Here is a 12,673-nt window from a genome sequence, read left to right on the forward strand (position 1 = left end):
AAAGTCCTGTTGCTCAGACCAAGGTCCTTAGCTTGATGTTTTCTATACAAAGCAAATGTCTTTAACCCAAACCTGGTAACTAACTGACCAACTGTAATAATACTGGGTTGCAGCCAATTTTACTTGAATTGTGGATTCCTGTGACTTTATACATATGAAATTCCCCTTGTAAGGAAGGGTAATACAGGCATCAGCAACAGACACTTGTTTGAAGCATGCTCGGAGCAATTGTCCCCAGGCTCCTCTGTGAGTAATGGTCTGGACACCGTCCTTAGTACAAGATTGACAACATGAGGCAGCAGGTAAAGCAGACACCCAGAGACGTGGTGAAAGTTGCAGGTAAACCTGAACAGTTCTTATTTTCTGGGTTGTTTTTAACAAATAACTCAGAATGTTGTGACAGGAAAACTCATGTATCCTCACTGCAGATACTTACATTACACCTTCTTTAATCCGACTGATTGTATCCTGCAGTTTATTCCTTCATCACAGTGCAAAATCGAACTCATGGGACTCTTTGGAAAGCCAAAGAAAGAGAGCTACCTTTATTGGGGGGAAGAAAAGAAAACATTTGAATATAAAATATTTGAATCATTAAAACACTGGTAGTTTTTTACTTCTCGGATGTTCTTATTAACCCTACTTTCCTATAAATTATGCAAGGTGTTCTGCTTTCTTGTGTTCTCTGGTCCCACACCTGGCCAGCTATATGACCCAAGCAGTCTTCCTCAAAAACTGATCCTTCTCCCTTGAAAGCCATGGTCCTGTGAGAGTGTTTGCCATTCCCTGCCCGTGACTTTCTCTGGGGCTTTACCCTTGCTCCTCTTCTCTTCCTAGCATCTTCATCCTCAGAAGCTGGCTAATTGTTGGCAACACTGGACCCAAACTCTAGGCTCCATTGTCACTGAGGAACTCACCCTGGCCCAGTGGCTCATTTCTCACTCCTGTGGTTCTAGAGGTTCTAGGGCTCACCTCTCCCTTTTCATCCCTGAATTTTAACACCATGCTGCTACCCTCCTACTTCTTAGAAGTTTGCACTTTTCTAGTTACTATTGTGCATTCACTCTGCAAAGCTTTGCTGATTTCCACCTCTGTGACAATTACTCTGTGAGGCCCTGGCGTCTCCACAGTAATCACGTGGAATTGGAGCCAACTTGACTTTCAAGGGACTCCAGCTGGTACACCCAAATGGAAATACAGGGTAGGCAGCACACAGCTTAGGAGAGACGTTGGGAGTTTGGAGTAGATTTTGAGAAGTTGTTAGCAGAGATGCTGTCAGTTAGAGCTAGGGTTGGAGCTGCAATCGGAAGGATCAAAGGTAAAGGGCAGAAAAGAAAATGCCATTTCCCACAGACCACCTGGATCTCTCTGCTATATGAGCCTGTGAAGTTTTGCATCCTGAAGTACACAAATGTGCATACTATTGACTTGTATCAGACAGTTCACCATTGATCTCCAATTCATCTGTTCTTTGAAAATATCATCTCTCCACCATGGCTGTAAGCTCCTTTACTTGTGCACCTGGCATGCTACAGACATCAATTACTTACCGTGTTCCAGATACTCCCGGGAAGACAGAAAAGAAAAAGATGGAAAACATTACACACTTACAAGAGAATATAGGTAAATTTAGTTCCTTATGAAGGGACAACATTTTAGGAGAGGTTTATGTAAGAAAGAAATAATTTTCAGAGAGAAAATACCTTGATCCTTTTGGTATAAGGAAGAGGGGCCAGAAGAGGTATATCCCAAAAGCACTTATGAGACTGCTCAACACACAATAAAGGTTCAAACAGATAGATAGGACTATCGGTCATTAATAAGCTTAAGAACTTCCAAAGATAGGAATCTCTAAAATGTGCTAGTAAGGTGCTACCAACATGGTTGGGCCCCTTTCCAAAGCTGGCCTTGCCCTAAGTTGCCAAAGACCAGGACCAGGTGTTCAGGGGAAGCATTTAATCTCCCTGCTGTGCTAAAGAGCATGAGGATGCCCACAGGCACACGGGACATATTGGGCTCAAATTGCCATATGTTCAGATTTCACATTTTTACTGACATAGTGTAATCATTTTTACAGAGTCTAGTGCCTTGCTACAGATTGTAAATGATAAGGTCACAAGGATTAGAGACCAGTTAAAAATTATAGAAGGCATATGCTGTGCATTTTACTAATGAATGGCCATATTCAAGCATGTTCACTAATTAATGGCAATATTTGAATGGGTCTACTAATGAATGGCAATATTCGAAAGTGGTGTTGAATGTGATACTCTGTGACCAGTGCTCCATTTCTGAAAGGAGCCGACTGCTTTTCCAAGGTTTGGGAAATACTGATTTGAAATCAAAATTGGGCAGGCCTTCCAAGATGCAAGAAGTGTGTATGAATAAACATTGATAGTGTGAATGTTATCATCTTCAACTCCCTACAAGAGTCCCAGATGCATCCATAGCTTTGGAAACAAGAAACAAGGGAAGCCATGAAGTTAATGGAAGTGCTGGGGAATTTGAAAGATGGGACAATCACCACTGGGATTGTTCTTTAGACTGGTTTCAGAGAAGAGAATTAAGAAAGAAAGTAAGGAGTCAGAGACAGAGTCACTGCCATAAACTGTGTCCGCCCCAATTCCCGCTGTCCCCTGGTGGGCTGCTGCTATAAGGTACCTGGTATGAGATGCTGAAGGACACATATGCCAAGTTAAGGTCCAGGATACACCATAGAAGGGAACCTGATATTTTCCTGTCTTCTGCTTCCTGTGCTCTAACCTGGACCCCCAAATGTTGGCTGTCAGTGTGTAAATCCACCAAAAGTCCTTTCCCAGAAAGCAGTCCAAAGCAGGACAGTATGACCCAGGAGACGACCAGCTCCATCAAGTAGGAGTTGGGAAAGGGAACATGGGACTACCACATGTCACCTTGATCCAAATTCAGTGCCTGGGCAATACTTAGAAGTGGTCTGGAATTATTTCTTTGTCTAAGAAGCTGTCTCTGTGGTTACACAACATGTGTAAAAAGTTCTTAGCAAAAGTACTGGCATTCATTTGAGATTCTTTTAATGGGGCTTGACAAATGCAGTGATTGGCAACACCATGTGTAGGAGAGGGGAAGGAAATTGGGCCTTCACACACCTTGCTACAGAGGCCACAGAAGCAATACAAATACAGCAGACAAACACACACACACTTAGACCCTTCTACTTCATGTCCAGAAATGTAGCCTACAGATTTCCTTTCACATGTGCAAGGTGAAGAACAGTCCTGGGCTTTGTTTTTAATGACAAAATGTGAAAAAGATGTAAGTGCTTATCATAGTATGCTGGTTGAATGAGTCAAGGCACATCTATTAAATGGAATATAGGGCAACTGTTTAGGAAGAATTAAGCTGCTCAATAGGTACCAATACAGAGCAGCCTACAAAATGCATTAGATAAAAAGCTAAGAAGTTGAACATACATCATACAATATGTGCATTTCATATACACTTTTGTTTGAAAAGTACATGTGTGTATTTGTTTGAATGCATAAAATATTTCTGTAAAATACATATACAAATGGTAATATTGGTTATCTCTAGGAAACCTTTTAACTGACCAAGGAATAATGGAGTCCTATTTTTCACAAAGTACCCTTTTGAATTTGTGCCTACATATGTGTGCTATCTGTTCAAAAAATATGTAGCTATTTTTTAAAACCCATGACTATGCAAGTTATATCTCAATAAGGCTTTTCAAGAAAAATAAATACAAATGGCCAATAATTTTTTTTATTTTATGAAAAAATAAATCAAATTTTACAACAAAATGAGAGAATAATAATAACTTCATATCTTCAAATTATTGAGTATAAGACATAGATAAAAAGATTCTTACAAAGAAGAAACAAACGGATAACACAAAGATTTCTTTTCAACAAACTAAGATGAATCAAATTAGCATAAATTTGGGATATTCACAGGTCAGTGGATGCAACTTGAGAACATAATGTTAAGTGAAGTCAGCCAGACACACAATCTTAAATATTGCATGGTTTCTCTTATATGAGAAACACTAATATATACATATATATATATATATATATACACAGAGAGAGAGAGAGAGAGCAAATATACAAATAAAGAGCAAAATAGAAGAGATGAATAGAAAGTAGGGAGACATTCAAGTACTTCCTCCAATTTTTATATTCCATTGTTTCAAAAAATGGCAAATAAATATTTTAAGTTTAAAAAATAACTATGGAAGATAGGAAGTAAACATAAAAGTCTTTGTCCATAATTATAGATTGGACAGTTCATTTCGCAGAAGTGCCATCACCAGGAGGACCATCCTAGCATCAAGAACATTCCTTAAACACATCCCTTAATCTGAGGTCCCCCTTTGGTTGGCCCTGGCGAAGCAAGCTAGAAGGACCTGTGGCCTTCACTGTGAAGTCCCTGTCCTGAGCTGGGTGATGATAAGGTTCTCTCTCCATCATAGTCACAGTAAGTGCATAAATTAAGACTTCACACCTGAAGCACTGAGTGAGTACTCCATGAGATAGTGGATGGTGGAGGAAAGGGAATTTTCAGAGCTCCTTTAAGAGCTCCCACAGATGGAAATGAAACCAAGGACAGTAAGCACCTTTTCAAGATAACAAACCTAAAACAAATATGCCTTCAGGGATGCAAGGTAATAGATGTCACAGAATTTTGTGGGAAATTGGTGACCAGTTTTTTGTTTTTTGGTTTTTGTTTTTGTACTGCCCATCAAATTCAGGTCCTTGTTCTTGCAAGGCAGGTGGCAAAATCACTGAGCTAAATCCCCAGCCTCTAGGTGAAGAGTTTAAAATCATCCTTCAGGGCTGGGGATTTAGCTCAGTGGTTTGGTGGCCTGCCTTGTAAGTGCAAGGATCCGAGTTCAATACCGGGTACCAAAAAAAAAAAAAAAAAATTGTTGCCTTAAAATCATCCTTCAATCATTAATATGTGTTTGAGAAATACTGAGGAATTTGGCCACTGAGCTATATTCAGCCACTTTTATTTACTTTCAGTCATTGGGAGATTGCATATAAAAGATTGTCTTGGTCTGTTTGCATTTAGAGCTTGGCACAGTGTAAGCTTGCTTCCCACCATGAGATTCTGCGATTTTAAGATGTTGTGTACTTGAAAGGAAATAATTTCACTTTCTTTCTTTTCAGGATCTTGTTTTAACACGTTATTATCTAGCACCATTTCCGCTCTGTGGCACTGTCTTGTCAGAAGGAGTTGTGCATATATCAGCGGGCCAGTCACCCACAGGGACCCTTGCTCTTCTTCTACACTAATTTTAACACATGGAGGCTGAATTTACATATCTCTGCTGCCACCTTCAGGAAAGTCACATACCAAGAAGAATCATATTTCTTCTATTTCCAAGAAGTACAAATGTGTGCTTCATACTTTGATGTTTCCCTTGACTATAGTAAGGGGTCCTAAGATGGTATTTGATTCTCCTGTTCTTTTAACACAGAAAGAACATCAGAGCTGTGAAAGAAAGATAAACGGCACATAATAGAACAGTTTTGTAACAGATGCAGTTATGTCAGAAAACAGGCACAAAGAAATTTGGGCTTTCATATAGAGATCACTCAAACTTTAAGGATCAAAATCTTATTTTAAGGGTCATTACTTATAGGTACCCCCTGGCCCCCGACTTTATTGATCAGCAAGCCCTTGAATGTTCTGATCACACTGGAAGTTGTTCATCTGCTTCCTTCCCAGGCTACCAAAAAGAAAATATGCACATCGCCCTGTAAACATATCTCTTATGAGAAGTCAGACCCCAGCTTCAATTGAATGACAGTTTCACTGACATGATGTTAAAGGATCACCATGAAGGGCAATTCTTGTGACTCCCACGTGGTACAGTTGTCTAAGGGAATCAGCAGTGACATAGCTCTGCACGCTTACGCATGAGTAAGAAGCCAGCATCGCTTGCCATAAGCCGCCTCACGATTATGGGGAGTTCACACATGTGACATTTCCAAGAGGGTCCCAGTTTCACCTGAGACTTGCACATAGCAATCATTATTTGCCACTATGTTAGGAATTACATTGTCTAATAAGGTGCTTACTATCATCTTATAGTTCTTTAGACTTCTGCTTATAAAGCATTGCAACCCTATGAGAGAACTACATATTGTGTTTACTGTGTGCCAGAAACCGTTAAATCTTCCTTGTCTTATTATGCCTGCTTCACAGAAAGAGAAAACCTAAAGCAAAGAAGGTTAAAATCATAGAATAGTAAAGAAGGGCCTCTATGTCCTGGCCTTTCGACTTCTAAGGCTATACTTGTAGACACTAAACTATATCTGACTTTTAAAAATATAAATATCTCTACATTGTTTCATGAATTACAATATGCTATTCTTTTACATGTTGTCTGGATCCAAAATGTTACTCACCCTAAAAGTAAATGCCGTCATGCATCCTGTAATAATGGGAGTACCTCCCAAGAAATGCATTAGGCTACTTTGTCACTGTGGCAACACCTGTGCATGCTTGCACAGATCTGGATGGTGCAGCCTGCTGTTCATCTGCGTGAGGTGGGTTAGGCCACTGATCGTCAGCCAAACCTGTGCAGTATATCAAATACTGTACTGAATATTGGGGCATTCTGGGCATAATGACTAGTATCTGTGTATCTAAACATATAGCAGAAAAGATTTTTAAAGGGTGTGCCTATATATAGCACTTGTAGAGAATGGAGCTCACTGTACTGGAAGCAGCTCTGGGTGAGTCAGTCAGTGAGCAGAGGGTGAATGTAGAAGCCCAGGATATCACTGTGTACTACTGTAGACTTCATAAACACTTAGGGTACACTAAATTTATTTTTGAAAATCTTTTTTCAATAATAAATTAACTGTACCTTACTGTAGCTTCTACTTTGTAAAACATCTGTTGCTATAATAGAGATTGAACCTAGAACCTTCCCACTAAGCTACATCCGCAGCTCCTTTGTACTTTTGAATTTCTGTATTTTGAAACAGAATCTTAGTAAATCACTAAGTTAGCCAGGCTGGGCTTGAACTTTCAGCCATCCTGCCTCAGCCTCCCAGAATGCTACGATTGTGAATATATACCACCACATCCAGGTCTTATACAACCTTTTAATTTCTTAACTTTGACTGTTCTGTAGTAACATTTAGTTTAAAACACAAAGCCCTTATATAGCTGAACAAAAAACTTCTTTCTCTGTATCTTTATTCTAGAAGCTCTATTTTTATAATTTTAAAGCTAATTATTACACCTCTTTTGTTAAAACTAAGACACAAATACATACACTAACCTAGGCCTGCACAAGATCAAGATCATTGGCGTCACTGTCATCCACCCGCACATCTTATTGTGCTAGGAGGTCCCCAGAGACCACAGCACTCCACACGCTGTCACTGGAATGACGAGGCCTTTCTCCAGAGCCCTCCTGATGGTCCTGCCCGAGGTCTTCCTGAGGACTTGTCACTCTGTTCAGTGATATGCCCATTGCATTTGCTTCCCGTGTTTGTTCATCCTAGGCTGGCTTGTAAACTCATAACGTACCATGAACGTTCCTATTAGTGAACACCTGTCCACAGTGGAGTCTTTGCAGGCTACTTTTGCTGAGGTCTGCAAAAGCTTCAGATACATTTTCTTGCAAATTTTCTAAGAGATTCATCTTTTTCTTCTCCTGCAGTTTCCTTTCCTCTTGCCTCTTCAGTTCTGGGTTCACAGGCAGTAGGAATTTTTCAAATCCATTATCATCTGATGAGACCACCATGTATATGAATGAGGCCCATCATTGTCTGAAATGCATTTGCACAGAACATGACTGTATTCACACATATTAAATTTTAAGACAAAAACAGGACTTCAGCATTAAGAATGGCTTGGCAATTACTTAGCAAAAAGTAACTTATTGAATTAAGTCTTTATTAAACATTTCTTACACCTCATCATAAGCACTTCGGTTGAGCTAGTTACTACAGATAAGTGAGAACTCTCATGCCGATCTCCCAGTTTGAAAATGTCCTGAAGAATCATGTATTACTTTCACATTTGTTGTAGTTGGATCACATGATTCAGACTATTGAATCTCCACATTCATTTGTCCATTGTCAGATAAAAGGAAACAATCACACCATTGAGGGTGTGACCTTTTTCCTGGCATTGAATTATGAAAGGAATTTGTCATTTGACTTCTTAGGACTTAAAAAAAAAGGAAAGAGGTTTGAACTACAATTCTGTAAATGACACAGACAGAATAAATGGTACGGCTTTTTTCACATCAGTCCTTTTGCAAAAGACAAGGAATAAATTGACCTAGTTAAGCTTTTTATGTAGGAGCTATGTCAACCAGGATTCCACTAGAGAAACAAGATGAGTAGGATGGTTTTATACATATATATGTGCACACACATATACGTGTGTATATGCATGTGCTAAATATATGAGCACACACCTATACACACATATATGAGTATCTACGTACCCACAGACACAAATACATGTCTGTGACACATATATACATACACACGTATATGTGGCTATGTATCAACATATACATGCACACACATGTATATATGAAGATATGTATTGCAAGGAATTGGCTTACCTAATTGTGGAACTAGCTAGACAGGTGTTTTGTTTTGTTTTGGTACAGGGAATTGAACGTGGGACCTTGCACTTGTGAGCCAGGCAGTGGCACCACTGAGCCAAATCCCTGGTCCACCAAGGCAGGGAAGACCCTCAGAAAAGGCAGGCTGGACATCATGGGCATGGCCTGATACTGAGTCCATAGATAGAATCTCTACTTCCTCCCAGAAGCCTCAGGTCTGCTCCTAAGACTTTCAGCAGCTAATGTCAGGCTTACCCAGCCTACCTAGGGTGTTCTCCCTTCCTTAGTACTGTGCAACTGATTATAGATCTTACACCTACTTCTTCTCTCTTGCCTGGATCACTGTTGGGCTGATTACCTGGAGGCTATGGTCCAGCCAAGTTGATATTTAAATCCAACATCACAGAAGCGTGTACAGTTCATGTTCTCTAATAAAGTCTAATAAGAGAAAATAAGAGTTTAGAGAACCAATGCAATAACAAGTGTGTATTACTTTTATAATTTTAAAAGACATTTTTAATTTTTTAAAAAAATCTATGGAAATGGATAACATTTGTCAGTTCTTTCTCAAGAGAAGATAATCCAGGAGAGGTGCACTGCAGAAATGGATGGTGGCTCTTTCCTTCAGTTCATGTCTACTCCTAAGGCTTGGAGAGATAGGATGTTTCTTACAGGTGCCTCAGCAAATGTGAGGCCCTGGTCAAAAATGGCAAGTCCCTGGGTAAATCACAGCCTTCTACATGGTTGGTCAAAGAAGGACTATATGCCCCAGGCATAAGGCATGCAGGTCCCGCAGTGAGACTGAAATTGTTGGAGCTGGGTGTCTTCTCAGCAAGTTCTTCCTCTGTAAATAGCAGTACCACAGAGAGCATTTGCAGACTGGCCCAAAACAACGTCTCAAGTAGGAGTTTTATATCTGCCTAAACCAGACATCACCAAACTTCCTGTGTTCACATGCCCTTAGCAGCTGGGTAAAATTTTCATAGCACCTCTAGGCCAAAAGAAATACCTAATAGTTCTGGGTTTTTTTTAAGATTTAGGTCCAAATAGCATAGTATGATAATTAATATCTTAACAATTTTCCATTAAATTTATTGGTACATTTTGTGTGTACAACACGGTTACATTAATCATTGGGAACTTGTACCTTTACAGCATGATTCTTGGTTCCTATTTTTTCCCCATTCCCCTGTCCTCCCTTCAACCCTCCACCCTTCCCTATTTACAAAGACTTTGTTTCCATTTTTTTTCTTTTCTCGTATATTTTCCTTTCCCATCTTCACAATTTAATAGTCATCTGTATTAGTCCTTTGCCCATTGCTGGAACAAAATATCCAACACCTACAACTTTAAAGAGGAGAAGTTAATTTGACTCCCAGTTTCCAGTGGGTTCAGTCCAAAGTCACCTGGCAGAAACAGCAAGGTGGAATCCCTGATGGAGGCTGGGGACACATCCCATAGCAGCCAAGAAGTAGAGAGAGAAGGGAGGCGCCAAGAACAATAATACACCCTTCCAGCTCACACTCCCAGCGACCCACCTCCAACCAGGTCACTCCTCCTAACAGCATATTCATCTACTGAACGCATCAGGGGATGAATCTACTGAGAAGCAGGGAGCCCCCTGACCCAAACACTTTCTAAACACATGAGACTTTTGGAGGGACATTTTAAATATAAACTATAACATCATCTGAAAAACTAGTTCACATAAACTGGAAAAACATTTTAATTTTATTTTTAAATAATTATGGCCCTGATCCAAATAGATATGTACATCTGTTTTTTGGTGGTATTTGCTTCTTTGGGGTTTTTTTAATCATAATATCTAAAGATCCAGCTTTGTAGTGATACAGTATCACTGAAAGGTGGAACATACAGTTTCCCTTAACACCAAGGACAATTAAGTTAGTGACTCATGGCATCTAACAGATATTGAGTGTTACCATGTTTTCCTCAAATTTTTGGAATATTATAGTTCACCCTTATGAGCTTGTTATGGCACCCTAGGGTGCCTTGGTGCACAGTTTGGGAACTGAATCCCTATGCATTTATACAGAGACCTTGATTTCTAAATAATGTGATTTAAAACCCCAAAACACTTTCAAGATCAGATCTCCTAGATACTTCCTCATTTTACTTGAGACAGATTTGAGTTATTTAACTGATAACACTATATGATGTATCTAAATTTAAATTAAACACTTTTGGAATGGGAGAAAATTGGTAAATTGAATTATTGTTAAATTATCACAGGTATATTCCTGCAGCCTTTACTTCCCCTGCCATACTGAATTGGAGAGCTTTAATTTTTATATGCTCTTCATTTTCTGTTATTTCTTTATGGTTCATTCTTTGCCATACTGGTGAGAAAGAATTTAATGTCCTTATGTCAAGAAAGGCCTATTTATTCTGACAAACTGATCAACCTCCAGGGTGTTCCTCCACTGTGAAACTGATTTTATATCTCATCCACTGGCTAATAAGATGTGAAGTGCTCTTCCTGTCACAACAAGAGATCAGACTTGCTTCCCTTGAAAGCAGGGAGTGAGATCACACTGCGTGATCTTGGTGACTGAAGGAAAAATCTTGGGTGGGCTGTTCTTCCTGAACCCAGGAGGAGCAATAATGACTTGTGGAATAAAAACTGATGCTATGTATATCCTGTTTGTATTGTTTTCCCTTTTCAATACAAAGTAGTCTTATCTTAACCCAAACCAAGCTAAATACCTGGTGATGCTGGAGAACCCTCAAGCCTCTGGAAATCTCTTGAGTGTTCCAGACATTCCAATGGCTTTCTCATGGTGTCTCAGCAGTCAGGTGTCCCTTCGCATCCTGGCTCCATGGCATGTAAAATGCTTAACGCAGCTAGTAGAAAAGCCTGCTGCAACCCACGTACTAGTTTCCAGCAGCTGCCATAACCAAGTACCAAAGACTGGGAGGTTTAACAACAGAAACTTTGTTTTTCATAATCTACCAGGACAGAAACCTGAGATCAGTGTGTCAGCTGGGAGATTTATTCTAAGGCTTCCCTCCTTGGTTTATAGATTGCTACCTCCTCCTTGCATCCTTCCTGGTGACCGTCACCCAGTTGTCTGTGCCCTCATCTCCTAAGGACATTTAGGAGTCATATGAAACAAGGGCTCCAGCCTCACCACTTAAGGACCTATCTCCAAATCTAGTTACATTCTGAAGTACTGGGGGCTAAGTCATCAACATATGAAGTAGAAGGTAAAAGGACAATTCGGTCTTCAACAACCCATTTCTTCTTTCCATAATAGGCTTTCAGTCAAAAAATTGTCCATTGACATTCATAGAAGTCTTCTATGTATACAAACAAAAATTAAGGATGCACTCTGGAAGAAAGTTGTCTTCCTCACATCCCAACAACCCTAGCACCTTGCTGCAGGTGTTCCTTTGCATTACTGTCTCTTCAGTGGGCTGGAAATATTAGGAGGTAAGGAAATATGATACTCTGTAATCCCGCTACAGTGCTCAGAACACACTGAAATAGTGAACAATAGCGTCACAATATAACTTGATTTCTCTTTACAAAAAGTAATTTTACACAGAAACCATCACACAAGGCAGAGAATGAGTATAATGAGTTTGGAAAAAGGGAAATGTGTTGTGGCTGAATGTAACCGAACGTTCCTGATGTGTGGGTATTCTTTTGCAGTTCGTCTTTTGCCGGGACTGCAAGGAAGCGTACCACGAAGGAGAATGCAGCACCCTGTGTGAAGCCTCGGGAGCAGGTTCTCAGGTACAGAATGCCCTCCTCATCCCTTCAAGCAGGGTTCAGGACATGGTGAGGAAAGGAGCTGCTGCCTGAAGGTTCCACTCTGAAACCCCAAGCCACAGAGTGACAGGCCACAGTCCTGGGGACAACAGGGCTCTGACTTCTAAGACCACTCTTTCCTCAGATCACAACGTAGACCCTCTAGCCATTTGGGGTGAGTTTGTAATTCCATGATAGTTTTTCCACAGGTGCGTGTGGAATGGGGATAAGGTTAACATTATATCAAAGGTGTCTTTACAGGGCAGACAAAGCAACTTAACAATGTCCAAATCAGA

The 12,673-nt window shown here is 40.1% G+C and overlaps 1 protein-coding gene across 3 annotated transcripts in view; it reads left to right on the forward strand.

Annotated features, from left to right (window-relative positions):
• Prkn (parkin RBR E3 ubiquitin protein ligase) overlaps positions 1 to 12,673 on the forward strand; it is a 1,339,037-nt gene that overhangs the window by 1,285,969 nt on the left and 40,395 nt on the right. For all 3 annotated transcript variants that reach the window (XM_033763332.1, XM_033763333.1, XM_033763334.1), the window contains one exon: positions 12,279 to 12,362. In XM_033763332.1, the coding sequence (XP_033619223.1) occupies positions 12,279 to 12,362 (84 nt within the window). The remainder of the gene's footprint in view (positions 1 to 12,278; positions 12,363 to 12,673) is intronic.

This window comes from Fukomys damarensis, unplaced genomic scaffold (genome assembly GCF_012274545.1).
Source record: "Fukomys damarensis isolate Sample0158 unplaced genomic scaffold, DMR_v1.0_HiC HiC_scaffold_14, whole genome shotgun sequence".
Lineage (NCBI taxonomy): Eukaryota > Metazoa > Chordata > Mammalia > Rodentia > Bathyergidae > Fukomys > Fukomys damarensis.